General features: G+C 42.2%; 1 protein-coding gene across 8 annotated transcripts in view; it reads left to right on the top strand.

Annotated features, from left to right (window-relative positions):
• The window catches only part of ABLIM1 (actin binding LIM protein 1), a 311,243-nt gene extending 292,981 nt beyond the window's left edge, over positions 1-18,262 (top strand). For 4 of the 8 annotated variants that reach the window (XM_074959284.1, XM_074959282.1, XM_074959288.1 and 1 more), the window contains one exon: positions 4,915-6,472. In XM_074959284.1, the coding sequence (XP_074815385.1) occupies positions 4,915-4,952 (38 nt within the window). In that variant the 3' untranslated portion in view covers positions 4,953-6,472. Of the gene's footprint in view, positions 1-4,914; positions 6,479-7,173; positions 7,249-11,649; positions 11,731-13,307 lie in introns of those variants that run through there. The other 4 variants (XM_074959289.1, XM_074959287.1, XM_074959285.1 and 1 more) reach the window with 4 other exon arrangements.
• The last annotated feature ends 833 nt before the right edge of the window (positions 18,263-19,095 follow it).

The following is a 19,095-nucleotide window of genomic DNA, read 5'->3' on the forward strand; positions in this document are numbered from 1 at the left end:
CCCTGAGCTGCTGCTCAGAGGTGTGGGCTCCGTTTCTTAGCTTACAATTGAGTCTGGGACTGCAGTGGCCAACGTGTCCATGTCTCGGGTTCAATCTGAAAGCTCGGGCACATGAGTGTATTGGGTCTGGTTCCCATCTCTGCGATGCTGGTGTAAATCAGGAGTAACTCCACTGGTTACAATGTGTACAAGTGCTGAGAGTGAGACTGGAATTGGGCCCTTTGCATACATCGCTTGCCATTACTGCAGTTTGTCAAAAGTTGCATTGATTATGGCACGAAGGTGCCAAAGCATGAAGTGACGCAAGATTTCCAGGGGAGTTAATCCTCTCTGAAGCAGGAGAAACACTTTGTCCTTTTAAAACATTTTTTTAACTTCACCTTTTGAGGGCCAACCCAGTCACTTCGGAGGTCGTGCTGCCAGTGACAGTGCTCCATAAACTGGCAACCTCCAGGAGAACCACAGGGGCAGTGGCAACATGACATGCCTCTTCTTGGAGTAGCCTTTTGGGGCCGTGAAGAGTCCCACGTAGGCCTCTTCAGCCAAGGAAATTACTATAGTATGGGGAAGGAGAAGGGAAGGTGTCCTTCATTCAGCTTTTCAACTATGAATCAGGTCCTATCTGCACTCTAACTTGTAAATGAGCATGTAAAAATGGTTAGTTTTAAACAAGGTTTGCATTCCCATGAATCACGTTAACTACATGGTTAGTAATGGTGACAACTAACCATGTGTCATGCAGGACAGTGGGCTTGGCTGGCTCATCAATGTCTCAGGAGATCATAATATTATTTTCTGCTCCTATGGGTCCCGCAACCAGGCTGCTGTAACTGGACTGGCCAGACTTCCTTCCTCCCTACTCTTCGATAGAACACTCCAGAATGCTTTGTCCCATGTGCTGCTGGTACTGCCCTGTATAGCTCCCAACCCAGAACTCAGAGGTTCTCTGATTTTCTCATAATGCAAACACTGTCAGATATTGATGGGGGTGTGGATGCTCAGTCAAGGTTGACACATGGTTGCACTGAGCATAAAGCTCATGAGTGCTCACAGCTCAACCTGTTTGTGGTAACAGGTCCGATGCGAGTGTCATGACCTGGCTACAAAAACATGGCTGAAGTTGTCATGTAATCTTAGGCTTAGAAAATGGATGGGACTGTGAACTCAGGCCACATTACATGATGCAGCTGGGTTTGCTGAGCTGCCTTCTGCTAGTTATTGTGGTTTCTCCCATTTTCCAAAAGGTCTTAATGTTGGGAAATCCCAGGTCCTAGTGCCAGTGAGGTTAACTGCTTATCTGACAAGTGAGGAACCTCTTGGGATAACCTTCAGTGCATTCAAGCAGAAATGATGATCCCATATGTGTGGACCCAGCCATTTGTGTTCACAAATGTAGCATCTAGGAGTTTCAGTGAGCTATCCTAGACCTACAAAGCACGTCAGGTATTTCATAGCACTTCATAGCCTTGTAAAACATCAGGAGACTGGATGAATCAGTCAGTTGATGGAGAAGCCTGCAGGATGAAAATCAAACCAGCTTCTCTGGGCCTCATCTGTATTAAACAGTGCAGAGCCTACACTTGTTTTCTTCTCTCTGACTTTTGTTATACACATCAGAACAGGAACAACTGGTACTTTTTAATATCTGCATTTCTACTAAATATGGAGACAGACAGTCCTCCTCCTTAGTACTAAAAAGTCAAACAGCAAATTCTGCATGTGCTAAAGGCTTTAGGGATTGTTCAGAAGTATGTTATATGTATCAATAGGCATGTACTGCTCCAGGCATGATTATACAGTATTTCTCAAGATGGATCTAGCCAGGGATGGACAACTGGTCTGGTACATCTGAGTTAGTTTGCTGAAAGCTCTCCTATTCCCTATGACATTTTCTTCACTACTCCTAGAATGTGGTTTATGTTGGATATTCAGCTCTCCTCTGCAAGTGAAGGGATGCTGCCCAATGTCCAGCATAACAGAGTGCAGCAGAGTAGCTAAGTACTGCATGTATATTTTGTACCCTGTACACAGAGAATATGAACTTACTTTCTGTAAATGTCACATTAGGGGAGTGGGCCTCTGGCTAAGGTTAGTTAGGATTTCCGGGTTCTGTTCCCAGCTCTGCCATCATCTTGTTGTGCAGCTTCGGACTTTCAGTGGGAGTTCCTGTAGATCCCTTTGACAGTCTCACTCTTTGATCCTATCTGTACTGTAAAATCCTTAGAGCCAGCTAAAACAATTTGTTGGGTTCTTTTTTTTTTAAATACCTTTTCAAACAGTCTGAAAATGTCCACAAAAAATGTTTGTATCATTTGAAACATTGCAATTTTTGACTCAGTAAAAGTTTTCCAGTTGAATCAGATAGGTTTGGAATAAGCTTTTTGTGAGGTTCCCCCAAGACCTATCTACAGTAAGACTCTGTGGCTCAGGGACAGTTAGAAAATCCCATGAGAGACAGATGGGTCCCTACTCTTTGCTCTGTGAGGCATAGCAGTACTGCAGTGCCGATAGGAGTCCCATGTTTGCTGATGTGGTGGGAGTTCAATGCACTTGCAGAGACTAATATTTTGATGGTGATTATTTTAAATAATAATTTGCACTTTTGCACTTATGAACATTACTTGAATTGACCCACAAGAAATATATTTCTACTATCTGTGCCATAGTGCTTATATTCTTTACCATAACGACTTAGGACTTGCACAGGAAGCGTGTACTGATTTAACTAGGGCTGTCAATTAATCGCAGTTAACTCGTGATGAGGTAAAAAAAAATCAATCGCAATTTAAAAAATTTATCACGATTAATCACACTTTTAATCACACTGTTAAACAATAGAATACCAATTGCAATTTACTAAATATTTTTGATGTTTTTCTACATTTTCAAATATATTTATTTCAATTACAACATAGAATACAAAGTGTACAGTGCTCACTTTATATTATTATTTTTATTACAAAACTTTGTGCTGTAAAAACTGATAAACAAGTTTTCAATTCACCTCATACAAGTACTGTAGTGCAATCTCTTTATCGTGAAAGTGCAACTTACAAATGCAGATTTTTTTTTTTGTTACATAACTGCACTCAAAAAACCCAAAACAATGTAAAACTTTAGGGCCTACTTCTTGTTCAGCCAATCACTAAGACAAACAAGTGTATTTACATTTACGGGACATAATTCTTCCCACTTCTTATTTACAGTGTCACCTGAAAGTGAGAACAGGCATGCACATGGCACTTTTGTAGCCGGCATTGCAAGGTATTTCCATGCCAGATATGCTAAACATTCGTATGCCCCTTCATACTTGGGCCACCATTCCAGAGGACATGCTTTCATGCTGATGACGCTCACTAAAAATAATGCGTTAATTAATTTTGTGACTAAACCCCTTGGAGGAGAATTGTATGTCCCCTGCCCTGTTTTACCTGCATTCTGCCATATATTTCATGTTATAGCAGTCTCGGATGATGACCCAGCAAATGTTGTTTGTTTTAAGAACACTTTCACTGCAGATTTGACAAAATGCAAAGAAGGAACCAATGTGAGATTTCTAAAGATAGTTACAGCACCCAACCCAAGGTTTAAGAATCTGAAGTGCTTTCCAAAATCTGAGAGGGATGAGGTGTGGAGAATCCTTTCAGAAGTCTTAAAGGAGCAACACTCCGATGCAGAAACTACAGAACTGAACCACCCAAACAAGAAAATCAACCTTCTGCTGGTGGCATCTGACTCAGATGATGAAAATGAATATGCATCAGTCCGCACTGCTTTGGATCATTGTCGAGCAGAACCTGTCATTGGCATGGACGCATGTCCTCTGGAAGGATGGTTGAAGCATGAAGGGACATATAAATCTTTAGTGCATCTGGCATGTAAATATCTTGCGACGCCGGCTACAACAGTACCATGAGAACAACTGTCCTCACTTTCAGGTGACACTGTAAACAAAAAGCGGGCAGCATTATCTCCTGCAAATGTTAATGAACTTGTTTGACTGATTGATTGGCTGAACAAGAAGTAGGACTGAATGGGCTTGTAGGCTCTAAAGTTTTACATTGTTTCACCTTTGAATGCAGTTATTTTTTTGTACATAATTCTACATATGTAAGTTCAACTTTCATGATAAAGAGATTGCATTACAGTACTTGTATTAGGTGAATTGAAAAATACTATTTATTTTGTTTTTTACTGGCAAATATTTATAATCAAAAATAATAATATAAAGTGAGCACTGTACACTTTGTATTTTGTGTGGTAATTAAAATCAATATATTTGAAAAGTAGAAAACATCTAAAAATATTTTAATAAATGGCATTCTATTATTCTTTAACACTGCATTTAATCGTGATTAGTTTTTTCTAATTGCTTGACAGCCCTAGATTTAACTAATGTATAGGATGTTGCACTGATTTAATTAAGCCAATTTCTAAACCAATGTCATTAAATTGGTACCGTTTTCTCATTTGGATAAGGCCTTGGATTCTAATTCCCTTCTCCCTTAAATCTTTCCCTTGACTTCAGTAGAAACTGGATCAGGCCTTTGGATTCAAGTCAGTCAAAAAATCTGACCTGTCCCCAACAACATCAGTACATCACACCAGTTCCAACACTGTCGATTGACTGGAACAGAGAGACTGTTATCTCCTTTCATGTTTAATTACAAAATAAGTGGAGATGAGTTACTGGAGCTAATGCACCCTTTTGTGAATTGATAGCAACTATCTTCCGATATCTCTGAGAAACATCAATAGTGTCAGAGTGGTGAGCAGCAAGCTGATGTCTGCTGGAGGCTGCAAACTGATCTGATACGGCTTTCGCTGAACAATTAAAATATTCTGTTCGGTGTTTGTGACCAATCCATGTTCTGCTGCATTCTAATGCTGACGAGATTTCCCTTTGCTTTTCAGATTTCCAGGTAGAGTACGGGTTTTCATCCATCAACTGACAGCAGAGATAAAAACATCCACTCTGTTATTCAAGTCTGAATTACTGCTACAGGGAAGGGTTTTTTTAAGACATTTGTTTCAGTTTATCTGCATGTTTAAGCATAATCAACGATGTAGACTTGTATCAACAAGGGACAGGCACAGCTAAGATTCTTCCTGGTACAGCCCCAGAACTGTATGGGTGAGGAGGCCCGCACGCCAGTTTTGTGACCTGCTTTGTAAAGCTAATTGATGTGGAAATGAAAGTTATCTGTAGTGGTTCCTTCTTGGCATCTGAGCATGGGTTCTCTCTCCCCATGTCTTGTCCCAACTAAAGGGTGGTCTAGACACATTCCTCTTCATTCTGGGGGCCCCATCTTCCATACTACAAGCCCTAAACTCTCCCTTTTTGTCTGTGGCTGTGAACATGGAATTCACCCTCCAGCTGAGAAAGCTGGCCAGTGGCCTCCTATGATGCTGTCACCATAGATCTTCCAGCAGTAGATGCTCTTGCAAGTGCCAGCCCCTCCTCTCCAGATCCCAATGATAACTTTTTGCCATTGCATATCTTAATGAATGTTCACAATAATATGTATTTGTACAGCACCTAGCACAATGAAGCCCCAACATGGTTGGCCTGTAGGCGCTATGGCAATATAAATGCTAAATAATTATTATAATTTAAATACTTGGGCAAATTGATTATGTACCGTATCAAAGATGGATCTGCAGTGAGAGGATAACAGATTACAAGACATATTTGTCGTGCCATGCATTGTGCTTAAAGTGTGGTTATGCTATGAACAGTAACTATGTAGAAATGGCACCTTCTTAACCAAGAGCTGCCTCCTGTGTGCGTTCCCAGTAAAATCTGCCTATGTGACAAAAATAAGTTGATGCTACTTTTCACTTGCTATCACTGTAGAGCAATACACCTAGCAGAGTGTAAACTGGAGTCTGTTCATGCTGGTACATATTCAGCAGAATTGTTCATTAAATGCCCGATTTAACTCCCACTAAGGTCAAAGAATCTCTTTCCATTGACTTTAGTGGGAGTTGCCCTAAGTTTCAATCAGTTGTTCCTGTGGGAAAGGCATTAGGTTTTCCCAGGTGTCCATGAAGATAAAATGGAAAAGTAGGATACACATGTAACAGAGCCTTTGTAATAGGACCTGCAAAGCCTTTATTACTGATGATGTGTGAAATGGAAAGAACTCAGATTGACTGTCACATACAGGTATAGTTTGCAGTTAGAAATGACACCATTTTACTTGTCAGCTGAGCATATCAGATATAACTGAGTGCCGTTTGTTATGAGAAAAAAGACTTGCGTGGAATTTCATGGTGCCATTTTTGCAGTCACTTTTTCAGAGTAAAGCCACACTCTAACACTATCCAAGTGATAAAGTGACAGTTGCAAGGGGCAGCGTGGCCCAGTGGTTTAATAGTGCCCAGACATATTGTCGTGTGGGATCTGAGTTCACAGGCGCCAACTTTCGCTGGTGCCGATGGGTGCTCGTGCCCCGGCCCCGCCCCGACTCCGCCCCCTCCCTGCCCTTATTGGATCCCTCCCCAAATCCCTGCCCTGGCCCCGCCTCTTCTCCAAGCACACCGCGTTCCTCCTCCTGCCCCCTCCCTCCCTCTCAGGCTTGCCATGCTGTTTTGCAGCGCAAGCACTGGGAGGGAGTGGGGAGAAGCAGGATGCGGTGGCCCACTCAGGGGAGAAGGTGGAGATGGAGCGGAGGCGGAGGTGAGCTGGGGTCGGGGGGGGCAGGGCGGGGAGCTGACGGTGGGTGCTCTGCACCCACCAATTTTTCCCCGTCAGCGCTCCAGCCCTGGAGCACCCGCGGACTCGGCGCATATGTCTGAGTTGAGGTTCCAAGCTGCAAGCCCACAGAGAAAGCCATGGAGACAGGAAAGGTGTGGCCACTCTGTAGTAACCCCCTGGTTGATTGGGAGTGGTATGGATGGGTTTCACAGTGAGCCATGTCCAGGCCTACTGAGCCGAGAGCAGATCAGAGCCTTTGAGGGAAGGAAAATTGGAGATGGGATCCAGAGCTCACCTTAGAAAAATAATAAGCAGGAGTTATGACAGTGTTCCATATGTTAAGATTAATTGTTAAGATTTGAGGAAAGTTTGAGCATAAATTTACCTCTGTTTTCACCATTACATAAGTACCTTTTCCCTGTGTGTGTGTATGTGTAACCTGTGTGTCTGATGTATACCTGTATCCGATGCAGTCCCTCCCAGATGGTCATGTCCCCGGAATGAGAATGGACAGAGGAGTGTCTATGCCTAACATGTTGGAACCAAAGGCAAGTGCAGCTAATATTTTCCTTCGAGACAGTGAAGGTTTGAATATGTACTGCTGATGAGATACTATAGGAAATGTCTTGAGTCCCTGTTGTTTCTCTTTCCCTCATCCCAATCATTGCTCCTTATGTGCCAAATCTCTCCCTCTGTGCTGGCCCTCACCTTGCATGGGTGTGCCTCCTGTCTGCTTCAGAGGAGGGACAAGAGCAGCCACAGTGTGCAGCCCCAAGGAGGGATTTCAGAGGGCAACACTGAGAGGCTGAAAGTGCTTGAGTGATGCCAAATGCAGCTCATTCCCTGCACAGCTGTGATTCAAAGAGTCAAAACAGCAGGAACCCACAGTGCTTAAACCTGGATAGACGCATAACTCAGGAACAGGCATGTTTAACTGTAGTGAGGCAGGGTTAGTTACAGAGCATTAGTGGAAAGGGAAGGGCTTAATTCTCACACTAGGGCCTCTTTATACCACTCCAGCTGTGGAAAGAGGCCTTGGTATAAATGAGCATCAGATCCTAAAAGTTAAATAGGGTTTGATACTCAAGTTATTGGAGCAGGAAGAGAAGTCATTTATACACAGGCATTGTCCAACTTACCCAACTGTGTATGCTGCTTGTTAGTAAAACAAATGCAGTTATCAGCATAGCTGTTATGCCTCACCTTACACTACATCTGACACCTGTGGGTTATAGCCACACACCTTTCTAGGGATGCACGCTAACCCGTAAGAAGAGATCATTCTCCTTATTAAGAGATAATGTGAAGCTGCCTGGTGCAGTAAACAGGTGCATTTTCCCCACCTCTGCTTTCGAGCCAAGCTCACTGCCTTTCCGAGACTCTCTCTTTCCATTTCATTCCAATCCTGTTCGACTGGTATAGTGAGCCAGAAGGGAAGCATGAAAACATTATTTTCGAGAGTAATTGAAAGACAATGGCGAGGGACAGCGGCAGTGCATCTTTTCCTGTGGATTAGTACTGCCCTGCCTTGACGGTACTGTATGTAACAGATTGGCACTGCTACCTGTCCAGTTGGCAGAAGCCCTGTACAATCTCCAGGTGACTCCCGTGTGACCAAGAGGAATGTTCCTTAGGTGTACCTCCGCTTCCCACACAAACATTTAGACTGACGCATGCTCACCAAAATCCGTCATTTCTCAGTATTCAAATGGAACACTCACATGACTCATGTGACCCAGGTGCATTAATCCCCATGTGACTAGATTACGCTCAACTCTTATGGTCCTACAATATCTTGGACTTTCCCTGTGTAAAACATAGTGAAGGAAGTAAAGAGAGGCATTGTTCTTGGTCATTACTGTTAATAGTCACAGGGAGAAGATTGTTACCAGCTAATGTGAAATGTGGCTTATGAGAAATGAATTGGGAGTTGCGGGGGAGTCTTAGTCCATTTCCTAGCCTGCAGATGGCACCATCCCAAATTAGCTATCACCTGAACTGGCACAAACTGAGACCCCAAGTTGGTAGCCTCAGTAGAGAAGCCAAAGTCTTAAGCAGGCAAAGAGGCTGGAGCACCCAAGTAATCCACCTAGCCATTGAGCTGCCACCTCTACCGAATTTTATGGGACAGGCCCAGTTTTGAAGCGCTCAAGAAGTGAGACAGATGGTGGGAAGCTTGCGCTGCTGCTGCCCATACTGTACCTGTTCTAACAATGAATAACAGACTCACATCTCCAGGGCTGTCAGTCCACTGCCTTCATCAGCCCTAAATTCAATTTTAAAAAGAGGGATTCTTACGGTGTTTGTTGAGAAAGGGATGGTATCACCTGGGTATAAAATGTAATACTTTACAACTGTGGCTAAAGGCATTTTGGGACTGAAACTGAGTGTTAATAGTGAGAGGGATTCAATTAGAGCTGTGTTTTACATTGTATATATTTCTCTGTTGACGGTTAACCTGCTGAAAAACTATGGTTTTGCCAAAATCCTAAGGGTTGATGTTTCTGCCTTTAGGGTGAGCAGCAATTTTTGCAGACAACATTGCCTTTTCTGCTTCTGAGCCAGCACCAGACATATTATAGAAGGCCCTATCCCTGGCTTCATAAGCCTTGACCTAAATGAAATGCATATTTTAAAAATATATTTATATATCTACCTTGGGAAATTCACCACTCCCTAGATCCTGCTTTATTCTGGCTCCTTACTGCAATATAATGCCTGCTTTGATGCAATATAACCTCTTACAGCCACCATTTCTGTTGATGGACCCAGGCAATACATTTTAAAATAACTGTTATTCTTGCTTTGGGTGGCAAATCTGACATTGTCCTCAGGGTAAAATTTATGGGAATTTTGCTGAAGTAAAAGTTTAGTTTGTGTTGACATTTAATCATGTAGGGCCAGATTCTCAGCTAGTGTAAATTTGTGTAGTCCAATTAACTTGCCAACACCAACTAAATGAGCTGAGGATCTGGCTCAAAATGTGTGTTTATTGCCCATGAAAAATATGGGATGTGGAAATTGGTGAATTTCACGAAACTTCACCCAATAGAAACAAGCAAAGGGTACCTCAAAAGGGGGTTAGAGTTTGTGTATTCTGAAACCAAGAATGATGAACTATGCTATGTAGTGAATTTTTAAATATAAAACCTGATGATGACCTCAAACCTTTGAAATAAGCTTTCCCTGTGTTCACTGTGGTTATTTTATGACAAGTTACACTTTTTCATATAAAATTGTATATTGTAGTTATTTTAAGTGTTGAACAGAAACAATGTAACTCTTAAAGTATAAAGTAGAACTAATTGTACAATTATGAGAATGTCAGACTCTACTAAGACGTACTGGTTGTAAGATATGGTTAAGTACACGTTATTTAAGTTATTAACTACAATAAACTCAATGGTGTGTTTATTTATGGCTGAATCTATATTTATTGTGCTTCTGAAAAATTTGTTGGGATAGTTGGTGACTATGGAATGACCTTAGCGAGGCAGGACAATACACAGTTTTGTCACCAGGGACAGTCTTAATTTCTAAGAACGTTAAGCGTATTTATAACATTGGCTGGCTGCATAGCGGTTTCTGTGAGAGGAATTGGTGGTCTCTGTCCTTTCCCCAGTGGACAAATATGCACATCACTAAAACCACCACCACAGCTGGCAATAAAGGCCAATCCAATTTGCACTGAAGCCCATGTTAAAACTCACATTAACTTAAATAAGAGTTGAGTCAGGCCCTAATTGAGAAGCTTGTGGGCATGCTCAGCAGAGCAGCCAAAGGTGAAATGGACAATAGGAGATGGACCATTAGAGGGTCCATTACCTTTAGACATGGTCTCTCTAAGTTATGGCAAAGACACATAGGTGTCTCGACAAAGGGACACCTGAACTGTTGCTGTCTATGCTGTAGATGTTTGATAACTAAACAGAGGGCTTCAGTTTCCAGGGCTGTGAATCCAGCACTTTATTTTAGGCACCAAATTTTATTTCTTTCTTTCTGTGGCATATCATTTTGATTGGGTCAGATTGATTAGGGAATAGCTGACAGGAAAAGCTCCAAGTCTTTTCATTTTAAAACTGTGGCATTAAACCTGTCCAAATAAATGAAGAGCATGATCTTCCTTAGTCCCAAAAATTGATTAATGTGGAATATCTGACTATTCAGTACAATATTAATCAAACCAGAGAACCTCATAAAATATTGTATAGAAGATTGAATGGATGTATGCCATGTTAAAGAAGGGGAAGGCATGTACAAAACCTTCTACAAAACCTTTTCCTGCAATCCATCCATCGATGTCAAGGTCAAAATGCACAGTGGCGACCTGTGGTTTGTTTGTAAACAAATCAACAAACAACATGAAAATAATTCATCTGATAAATTTCACTCAACACAAGGCCCGATGTGGTAACTAACAAAGTTGTTAAGAGATGCTACTTTTTCTGACTATTTTCAGGTGGTGGTGGTGGTGGTGGTTGAAGTACAATAAACATTAGTTCTTTTCCTTAGATCTGTGCAAATTATTGCAACCATCAAAAGTGTTCATGAATGCTATATATATTTTTACCTAAATAAACTCCACGCTAACTTACCAAGTGGCAAAAAATTGACTAGAGATGCATCTTTGTGGCTAAAAACAAATGTATATATTGTACCTTTTATATAAGTCTGTGGGAAGTGTGGATATACACATCTCTGAAAATGGTGCTGACGGGTATTGTACCTACGAAATGTGGTCGAGTTGGTTTTGTTAGCGAAGGAGTATTTGTTCAAGCCAGACTGGACTTCAATTTCAGGCAACTTGAAGGTTTTTTTTATAGTTTTGTAATTTCCTTCTAAGAACAGTGGTTGTGTGGTTGGGTGAAGAATACATATATGTTCTTTTGTTTTTGAATGTAAATACGTCTCTTCCCCCTCCTCCCCCCATCCCTCTTATACACGAACAGATTTTTCCATATGAAATGCTCATGGTGACCAACAGAGGGCGAAATAAAATATTACGGGATGTAGACAGAACCCGGCTTGAGGTAAGGAAGCAAGTTCCTAAATAGACTTTCCTACTGAAGTTTATTATTGTTCCTCATTTGAACGATCAAATGTAGAAGTGTGGGCCCTTGATTAGAACCAAGAAGCCTGCTCAGAAATGCGTTGCTTAGCAATGGAGATTTGTCAAGAGGAAGGATTCCGGAGGTGGTAGCAAAGGCGAAGGGTTAAATACTATAGCAATTGCAAATCTGCATTGAGGAATGAATATGAATGTCTCATTTAACCTCACCGACAGAGCTGCTCAAACATCCAGTTGTATTTGCTCATAAATTGATGAGAAGGCAGATATTGGTAAATCATTATCCAATAATCATAGGAACATGAGCTCTGGTCCAGTATCACATCTCTGGCAGTGGCCGGTTCCAGATTCCATAGGTGCTGGGTGTGCTGGCTTGAAGTGGTTTCCATCATATACGGGGTTTACCGTTTGGTTCATTAGCTCTCAGCACCCCCACTGTACGGATTGTTCCAGCCCCCCTGCCAGCTGCTACGGAGGAGCCAGGGACTCCAGACTGCCCTGTTATGGAATAACCTGCCCACAGCAGAAGTTTCTTCCCAGCTGCCATTAGTTAGTGTTTGCCTTATGTCTAGAAGCATGAGGTTTATGTCTCTACTTCCACATTAAAAATTCTTCATCAGTGTGGGTTAAGGAGACTTGGGCAAGTTGTGTGATTTTCTGACTGCTTGTGGTTATAAACCCGGTTTCTTTGAAGGGGGCCACCAATATCCAGACAGCATTATGGTAATTTCTATATGTTTTGAAAGGAATGGATCTGTGAGCTATAGGTGTAATCCTGCCCTGTGTTTTGCTCATGCACCAGGGAGAGCTTCGTCCCCCCACCCAGCATATTCTAAGCAGCAGCTGAGGAAGAAACCTATGTAGAGTCTGAGACAGCACTATGAGGGGGTGTGGCCAGTGCAAGTGCTGGTACACCACAGCTTCAAGGGAGTGTGATTTGCTGGAGAGATGGCTTAGTCAAGCCTTTCTTTCCCTAGCACGTGTGCTGCATGCTAGCTGGCCCAGTCCTTTAATCACTCTCTGTCTGTGTCCCCCTCTTAAAACAGAAACAGTAATACCTATGTCGCAAGTGAGCTGAGAAACCTAATTAATGGGGGACAGTGAAACCCAGTGGATAGAGCACTGGAGTGGGATTCAGGAGACCTGGGTTCAATTCCGGGCTCTGCCGCTGGCTGGCTGGGACGTTAGGCATGTCACTTCCCTTCTCTGTGCCTCAGTTTCCCCAGCTGTGCCGTGGGGATGATACTGACCTCTCTTTTAAAGTGCCTGGGGGACCTACTGATGAAAATCACTATATAAGATGTAGGTATGATTATGAATTCATTCGTGGTGGAAAGCACTTTGAGAGCTTTGTTAGCATTATTTCAGTGTGTGCCCCTGGACCTTTAATCGGGCCCCTAAGGCTAGCACTGGAGCTGCTTGCCAGTTTACCCTAGCTCCCTGAGACTTGCTGTGCTTCGAAATGCAATCTTTAATGAGCCCGTTCTCCATTGACATCTCCTTGGTTGTTACTGACTGTGCTTTTCTCCCTTTTTCCAGCGTCACTTAGCACCGGAAGTTTTTCAAGAAATATTTGGCATGACAATACAAGAGTTTGACAAGTTACCTCTTTGGAGACGCAACGACATGAAGAAGAAAGCAAAACTCTTTTAATTCACTCTACATTTATAGCCCTTTAAACAAAACAAAACAAATTGCATAGGATATTGTATGATAAAGTCCAAATTCTCTTTGGAGAGCAACTTACTCATCCACCAAAAAGGGAAAATCTGACAAAGGCACCTGTATTCATAGCAATTGGGCCAAGATGAACATTTGCCAATGGGGTAAAAATTTCTGTGTTCAGAAACTCGATGGTAGTTTTCACATGTGTAAACTTTTTACATGTTGTATACATGATAGGAAGCGGTTCTTTTCTTCTCCCTCAATAATATTCCCTGTTTTTTTTGTCCAGAATATGACGAACTTTATTGCTAGAGCCAGGAAGTGCTCTTAGGATGCCTAGTAGAATGAAAGAATTGTAATCATTTCAAGAAATGAATATATATACATATATTCTGTAGTATACCCATATGGTAAAATTAATCCTTTTTGCACACCATTTCTTAACTGGCACTGTTTTAAAAGGGCATATTCTTTCTGTTATGAAAGAACGAGGTAGGCAGTTTGCTCTGTTCCTCTGCATACCAACCAAATTATTGGAAAACAGATTCCCTGCTTGCACTTGTACTACATATATGCTAGGACGTCAATAGTGAATTGCTGTGTATGTTTTCAGATCTTCCCTCCTCCATACTTTCTGCTTTAATTAACATGGCCTGGGCTTTACTAGTCATTTAAGTAAAGGGAATGGTGTAGGAGTGGCAGTTTTCTTGTTGTTTAGTTTGGGGATTTAGGGTGGGTGGAGGGAATGAAAGGGTTAAAAGGAAATTCTTCTAATGTATGCTCCGGTGCACACCCACAGACTTTGGGCCAAATTCCCTGCTACTGAAAAACGGCTCAGCTGCACTGAGTTGCACCAGCAGAGAATTTTTTTCTGTGTGGGCAGACATGCGATTTAACCCCTTTTGGCAGAGGAAGGGAGGCTTCTGTGTGAAATAGCCCTATCTTGCACCATGTTCTCCCAGTACAGTCTCATTGGTTAAATCACTGTTGCAGACATTGACGATACTGCACAGTGTATCAAGTTGAGCACTTCTTTTGTTGTTTGTTACCGTGTTTTCACTTATGCTTTGAAAAGAGGGCTTGGAATTTCTTTCATGCTACAAAGATGCAGCCTTGGGATTTTGGTTTTTTGTTGTTTTTTTTCCTTTGTGCCTGGCATGCTTTGTAGGGTGCAGGAAGTCATGCAGGATAGTTTTTTGAATCGAGTTATGTTTATTACTGTTTGCATTCTTTTCCCGCTGTGCTCCAGAGTGTGAGGATTGTCTGTATATAACTTCACTGCTTGGAAGGCAGGTTGTATTCACACGAGGACATGAGGAACACATTAACTTCCCCGAATGAATGTTTAGCTGCTGAAAGGTCAGCGTCTTCTCTACATTGGTGCTGAACTGCTAATGTATCCCTCTCTTTTATGAGTGTGCTAGTCTACAAAGGGATGTCAAGATTTTCCTTTTAGATTTGATAGTCCTCATGGGAGACACCAGAGGCTTTTGTGTTTTCTGTAAATGAGGACTAACACATAGACATCAGGAGGAGGAGGTGGTTAGGTCTGTAAGGTCGTGTAGGAGTTGGGAGATTCTGGATCATTGCATTGAGTTCTGCACTTCTGCTCCAGCAGGACAGCATGCTGTCCTATAACTAATCTTCTCAATGTGCAGAATTAAGCAAATCCTGCTTTCTGTTTGCAGTCCCAGAGAGGCCTGATCCAACAGAACCAGTGCTGTTCCACTGAAGAGATCTGGGCAGTGGGTTTAGTATTTGGAGCAGCCAGGGGAAAGGGATGGTGCAGACCAGGGGATGAGCTGGTGGAGGTGCTGTAATTCCAGTGACTTTAGTGGGGTTACAGCAAGGATCAGTTCAGCATGTTGTTTTGTTTCACGTTCCAGCACAAGCATAATAAACGTTTCCAGATTACTATTAACAAGTAAATGGGAGTGGAATAACTGAAATGTGAGATGCAAATCCGGGTTACCAATGAAACCAAACACAGCACACTGAAGGGGCAAACATCTTATGATTAGGACGTTTGCTAGGGTTGGGACTTACTGAAATTTGCTATTTGTTTCTTGCAGATTATGGCTCAATTTCAAGATGGATATTTTGGGTATCAGTTTTTAAAAAATCCCTGAAATTGTTTAGGCCCCAACCCTGCAGATGACTCCACATGAACATAGTGTGACAGATGCTGGTGAGCAGTGATTTCAAGGGTCAGCCTTAGTCTGCGTCTTTTTCGCAGTTCTAATTTTCAGTTCAAAGGATGCTTTCCTGCATAGCACAGGAAAAGCTGCATGCTTGCAGACCACATTGTTCCCTCCATCTCTAGATTTATTAATAAACATCTGCACAACAGACACGGGAACGTTATCCGCGGAAAAGTTGAAAAACGGCAAAGTTTGAATTTCAAAATTTCTGATCTGGTTGTTTTCAGTGCTTTATTTTCAAAACCCCAAGCTATGAAAAATGACTTCAGGTTAGATTGTATCTGTTTCTTACCAGTTTCCAACCTATTGTCTGCGTAGAAAAAAACAAAAGAGAAGCCAATTTAGATGCTCCAGACATGTTAGCAAAATCCTGAAGATGAGTATAGACTATGTAGAAGCTGGTGTCATTGTTCTTTACAACCATAGGTTTCTCCATTACTAAGAAATACATGGAGACATTCAGGAAAATTAAGATGAATCAGATAAATGTGTGAAGTTAAAGTACATTAATTACAGAGGGTTACACCCCTGTGTAAATGCTGTCATTCAAGACAAAAGTGATGTTAGTTCACTGTCGCTAAATTCTCCGCTACTGTGAATTAATGTTGCTTTACCTCACAACTTTAGTTATTTCATCTTAACTTTCCTGAATGTCCCCGTGTACACAAACCCTAGGAGATGCCATGACTTTAAGGGTCACTGCTGCAGCCGTGGGGCCTGTTTTCTCCAGTGAGCAGCTAGTAATTCTCACCACAGGTTTTTCTACCTTCCCATCAGGCGGAGAAGGCAAGTAGCAGCCTTGTAAACAGAGACATAGCCCCAGGGAGAGGCTCCTTAGTCAGTTTGTGAATCATTTCCCTAGTACCACTCCCGTATTCTGTTGTTTTGGGACATATCTTCAAGATGTAGTTAAATTCCCCCTCCTTCTTCAACATTCCCTGGAGATATGCTGCTGTTCATGTAGGTTCCCATTTGCAGATACAAATGCATATTTGGAGCATGCAGTTACCTGATTGCTGATGTGTTCGCATGTTCTGAGTATACTAGTGCAATGCCATGGTTGGCCTGGGTGTAAATCAGTGCAGAATTTGGCCATAGGCACTTCTTTTTGAAAATGCCGCCCATTACTTATTGCCTTTCATTCAGGTCTGCAGCACCCATACCAGCAGTGATGAGATGGCTGAGGAATGCTGTGTGTAGCTTAGCAATATTCGCAAAAAGAAAAGGAGTACTTGTGGCACCTTAGAGACTAACCAATTTATTTGAGCATAAGCTTTAGCTCACTTCATCCGATGAAGTGAGCTGTAGCTCATGAAAGCTTATGCTCAAATAAATTGGTTAGTCTCTAAGGTGCCACAAGTACTCCTTTTCTTTTTGCGAATACAGACTAACACGGCTGCTACTCTGAAACTTAGCAATATTCGTCAGTGTAGTTGGGATCAAGTAATATGACTTACCGTTTTTGTCCCCTCTCCTGTCAACTAAGAGACAGAAAAAAGACACAAGAATTTTTATATAAACCAGAAAGAAGGAAGACTTGGCCAGTCCAATGTCCTTGCACTATATTGTAAGTGAACTCATTTCCACTCAGGCTTGAAAATCAGAATAATAGTGCATTTATCTTAATATGTGCATTGTGTCTTCTCTGCAGATTTAAGCCAGTAGCTGGAAGGATAGATTTGGAAGATTTTAGACATGTCTAACACTTTTATCTTCCCGGTGAAACATGAAACCATTTTTTTCCCCTTTCAAAACTTGTTTGAGGAGCTTCATTATATTATTTTGTCTTCCTTAGTAGATAACTTCATGCTGGTGTCACTTAAAACAGATTGGAGTGCTGTTAAGAGTTTGAAAAGATTGTCTAACGACAATACACATTTGTTCTGTTTCTGGTTAGTAACTGCTCCTTCAATATGCTTTGTGGTGACTTGTAAACTCAGATCAGCTTCCATATGCGATGAGAAGAGTCAGCCTGGAAAAGTAATGAGTGGGTTATTGGTCTTACAAGGTGAAAGACTTAATTTTGTGATTCTGATAATTTCCTGGTGTTTCCTGTCGGGCATGGACTGTCTTTTCTTTGACGTTTGCCTGTTTTAAACTTTTACTTGCTCTGATGCTGAAGGTTTTGCCATCCTTTCCCCATTCAGAGGCACACCTTGGAAAGTTGTCTTCACCCAGATGGTCCAAAAGTCCTATCATTTGGGGAGAGTCACTAAATCTTTTTGGAAAGATTTGTTAAGCTTGAATTAGCCACCGCCCTTTGAAGCCAAATCCCTTTGAGAAGTAGTTGCCTCTCTCGAGATGTTTATGCTGTAGCCAGTTTTAAAATTCAAGTTAATCTTTACAAAGAGAAAATTATTTTCTTCTGTTATGAATATGGCAGGGATGCCTTGAGGTGGGGAGTGGGTCTGGCTCAGCTAGGGTCCTCCAGGGCTCCTCAGAAGTAAGCTTAAAGTACTTAAGAGGAAATAATTGCAGGTCAGCCAAGTGCTGCTCACTCTCAAAGCCCTTGAAGTCACTGGAGTCATGGACAAATGTAAATCCGGAGTAATAGGTGTAAATCAGGAGTAAGTCTGCTGAAGTCAATGGAAAAAAGCTGGTGTAAAAGGTGACCACAGAATCAGCCCCTAGAAAGAGAGGAGAGCACTCAGCACTGCCAATGCTGTATCCCAAAGACTAATACTGAGCGGTCCTGAGCACCTGTAGGTCCCATTGACTTCAATGGAAGTTGGGAGAACTAAGCCCTTATAAGGGCTGGGCCTTAAGATAGAGGAGTATGTAATGAATGCAAAACCTCCTCTTTCTCTCCATCCCTTTCCCCTCTTCGATATCTATTAACACCCTTTCAGGATTCAGGTGTGGGGGTAGGGGCGGTTTGGTCTTTGTTTTGCTATGACACACTCCACATGTTGGACATTACTTTATATCCATTGAAAAGAACAGTCACAAGAAGATTCGCCACCCACCCCCATTGGCGGGAACAAGCAAAGCACCCAACCTGTCCTGGAGCCATGGTCATCTCTGACCACCACACACACTTGGGTCCTGATCCTGCAGTTAGCACTCCCTTGAGCTGTCCCAGTGCCACTGCACTGTTCATCCCCTCAGACTTCGTGGGGCCGCTCAGGCAAACAAGGGCAGCAGACACATACTGGGGAGGGCTGGGGTATGGTCTTATGCTATTGCAATGTAATGAGGAGCATAGAAAGTGCTACTGAGCTCTGTGATGAGAGAACAATGTGCCTTTCTCCTTTGGTAGGAAAACACCGCCAGTGGTTGGCTACAAGGCCCACAGTGGGTGGCAGCTGGTGTGGATTTTGTCTTGTGATTCCCTCCCCCACCTTGTGTGTCCCATTTAAATGATAAGAAAACCAGTGTCGTGCACAGATTTGGACGTTCCAGTTGAAAGCTCCCCTTGTCAGGCATCCTCTCTGACTCCAGTAAGCATATTAATTTAAATG

The sequence above is a fragment of the Natator depressus genome, chromosome 7 (genome assembly GCF_965152275.1).
Source record: "Natator depressus isolate rNatDep1 chromosome 7, rNatDep2.hap1, whole genome shotgun sequence".
Classification (NCBI taxonomy): domain Eukaryota; kingdom Metazoa; phylum Chordata; order Testudines; family Cheloniidae; genus Natator; species Natator depressus.